At 45.7% G+C, this 3,547-nt stretch overlaps 1 protein-coding gene across 1 annotated transcript; it reads left to right on the top strand.

The window, feature by feature from the left end:
* Positions 1 to 262: 262 nt before the first annotated feature.
* On the top strand, positions 263 to 1,333 carry LOC123081880 (uncharacterized). Its single transcript, XM_044504392.1, has one exon. It carries the CDS (start codon positions 449 to 451, stop codon positions 1,043 to 1,045), a length of 597 nt encoding a protein of 198 aa, XP_044360327.1. The 5' UTR covers positions 263 to 448; the 3' UTR covers positions 1,046 to 1,333.
* The last annotated feature ends 2,214 nt before the right edge of the window (positions 1,334 to 3,547 follow it).

Raw genomic sequence — 3,547 nt, 5'->3', positions numbered from 1 at the left:
TCCAAAGAATTTATTGTTAGGTTGTGTAGTACTCCTGCGACGATTTTGTCCCAAAGTTGAGTGCGTTCACAAGAGAACGGTACGTCGCACGGCACGGAGAAAAACAAGTCGAAGCGGGCGTGACGGTGCAGCGCGTCAAGTACGAGTCAACGCGCCAACGACCTCACTTTCACGGGGACGGGGGAGAGGAGCAGCTCGGTTTCAAACCCAACCCGCCATTTCTTGGCTTCTTCTTCTCTGCTTGCCCGGCCAACCTAAACCCCCTCCACACTTTTTTATAACCTATGACCGACCTCAAAGTTTACCAGGAAGCATTCGCTCCCATCCCACCCCACCGTTTTAATACCACCCTCCGTCCCAACCATCCCTCCTCCCACCGCGCCATTAGCAGAGCTTAACCCATTGCCGATCGAGCAGGCAGATATCGTGTGTGCATAGCGAGAGCGGCATGGGGAACCTGATCTCGGCGGGCGCGGCGGCGGGCGCGAGCGGAGGGAAGGTGGTGATGGCGGACGGGAGCGTGCGGGCGCTCAGCGAGCCCGTGTCCGTGGCGGAGCTCATGATGGACCACCCGCGCCACTTCGTCGTCGACGCGCGCCTGCTGCAGCAGCGGAAGGGCGCCGCAGCCGGCGGGGCCAGCAAGGTCGCGCCGCTGCCGGCCGACCACGTGCTGGGCGCGGGCGGCGTCTACGTCCTGCTGCCGGCCACCCGCGGCAAGGTGTCCGCCGAGGAGGCGCGGCGCGTGCTCACGGCGTCGCGGTCGCTGGCGCGCTCCAGGTCAATGCCGGGCGGGCTGCGGAGGAAGCTCTCGTCCAGGAAGAGCCGGGAAGCCGACGACGCCGATAGGTCGGCAAAGAACGAGGCGGCGGCGGCGGCTGTGGCAGAAATGGAGAGGAGGGAGGAGGCGGCGGCGACGGCGGACGGGTTCGAGGAGCACCGGCCGGAGTTCTTGAGCCGGGAGCTGTCGTGCCGGGGGTGGAAGCCGAGCCTGAACACCATCGAAGAGCGTGTCATTCCCAAGAAGGTGTCCCATTGGCTCTTCTGAATTTCTTTCCGATGGATGACCAGACAAGGTGAGCCGACTAGTAGGCTTCTTTGACTTGTCATCAGGATCTAGTCTCTTCTTCCTTGCTTCCTTTTCTTTTTCTTCGTTCAAATGCTTGTTCTGTCAACTGCATGTGTTTGCATGTGATGAGATAGTGCAAGTGAAATTAAGCCCCCGTGTAACTATAAGATTGATTAGTTGGATGGTTGAGCGCTGTGGATCAATATGGAAATTAATCGAATTGCAATGAAATCGTAATCTCAGGTCATGGTTCCTGAATTGTGATTCTCCGGCCTTATTCAATAAATTGCTACAGATTGAAACAAAAAAAAAGCTACGGATACACTAAATTAGATAAAATGACACTAAGAGGGGAGTCAACGTGCCATTTCTGGTGCCATGCGAACGATCGAGTGAGTAACAAAAGTATTTCTCCTGACCCACATGTAAGTGACATAGGCGGCGAGGGGTAAAAATATCCAAATAACGTTTCGGAGACAAAAAAAATATGGTACGCAATTTGCGTACTCTCAAAAAAAAAAGTTTCAGAGACAGTCAAACTCCTTTGCTTGGACGAAAACAGCATAGAGAGGAGTATTTTCATAAGCGCACTAGACAGAAGAGAGGCAAAATTGAACACATGATATTTTTAGAGGCAAAGATGAGAGTGGGCGCAAATTAGGGAAAGAATGGAATTGTCCCTAAAGATTTTCAGCATGCAAATTTCATCATAAGTGTTGCTAGTGCGTTGTCCAAACAGAATGATGAGTTGCTAGCAAATCAGCTGAAATTGCATGCGATGTTGAATTGGGTGAGCTTGATACAGGGAAAGGGGCAAATTAAATAGGCTCATTACAGAGGTCTGGGCACACAAGATGAAGTTCTCATTTCAAGTCAATTAATAACTTGAGGAAGGTGTTTGGTGCTACGATTGCATTTCTAGGGAGTATAGCAAATGAGCATTCAGTCACACTGATATTCTCGTGGAGACGAAGTGGGCTCCTTAAACATGAATATCTCTTTTGATTTTGTATTCATTCTGCACCTCATGGAGAAAATTATGGAGATCACAGCTGCCTTGTGTCAAATGCTCCAAAGGAAGTCTTTGGACAGTTTAAACACATTAGATTGTGTTTGAAACACAAAGTTGCTACTTGGTGAACTAGAGAAGATTAAATCTTTTTCCTAAAACGTGATATTGATATCCATAATCTTAGTTCTGAGTATGTCTCTTTTCCTATAATCAGATTGGAACGTTAATTATGACAATTATTTTACTCCAATATATGTTGCAATTTGTGGGTACGTTGATATGACTAAGTCTCGAAACTAGCACGACAACAGCACAACACCACACCACTATAAAACAGATGCATTCAACGTTGCTATAGATTAGCAATTGATTGAGCTAAATGAACGGTTTGACATTCAATGCATTGAGCTTTTGAGATTTTTTGTATCCCGAGATTCTTGTCATGATACATTTGGTGTGTCAAATATATGCAATCCAGTAGAGAAGTTTTATCCGCCGATTTTCTCACTAAGACGTGGCTCTGCTAAAGTCTCAACTTCTCTATTTCATATTGGAAGTTCACTCACATCGAGATCTAAAATGCTTGCATTCACCTTCTTATCCTATATATTCAAGAGAGTGACGGGATAAGGCCCACCTCGACATGCAACCATGCATGAGAAAAGACCCACCACCACACGCAACCATGCATCGGAAATTATTTTTCATTCTATTATTCTACTTATATTCAATAAATATTTTACATCTATACATAATCAAACATAATAAGTTGTATGTATTTCCAATTTTGGTTCATGTCCGAGGCCCATTCCACACAATCAAATCTTATTGAAATATATAGCAACAAATTCCCGCAACAATGCATGAGGTATCATCTAGTTTGACTATTGGCTTGTTCAAAACTGGTGAAGTTAGGACTATTCAATGGTTGATAGACTATTATGGTTGGTTATTATTACTCCTCTAGTCTCAACAATAGCCAATGAGCGAGCCTTTTCAGCTATAAAACTAGTGAAGACATGTCTTCAAAACAATCCGAGTGATGATTTTCTCTTTGACATTACATGGTCGTCTACATTCGAAAAGAAATAGCTACAACGGCGACACTTCTCATCGCCAAGATGGCAGCCTGAGGGAAGGACCGAAAGTATCTAATTTTCTAAATAAATTGAAAAGACAATAGTCATACCTCAATTTTTTGAAGAAAAAATACATTAAAAAGACCTGCGCTACTGACTTTTTTTAGGGGAAACATGCTTGACTTTATTGCTCAATTGAAAGGTTTACATGAATGATAGAACTATCGAAGGGATGTAAAAGCCACATGTGGCGTCCTTCATCTAGGTGTAAAGCATGTCTAGCTAAGTGATGTACCTCCATATTTGACAGGCGGCCTTCATAGACAAAGGAGCAAGACTAAAACTCCCCAGATGTCTCATTAATCTCCTTTATAGCTGGTGTTATGATCC

This window comes from Triticum aestivum, chromosome 4A (genome assembly GCF_018294505.1).
Source record: "Triticum aestivum cultivar Chinese Spring chromosome 4A, IWGSC CS RefSeq v2.1, whole genome shotgun sequence".
NCBI classification, from domain to species: Eukaryota; Viridiplantae; Streptophyta; class Magnoliopsida; order Poales; family Poaceae; genus Triticum; species Triticum aestivum.
This window is presented reverse-complemented; position numbering and strand designations above follow the sequence as displayed.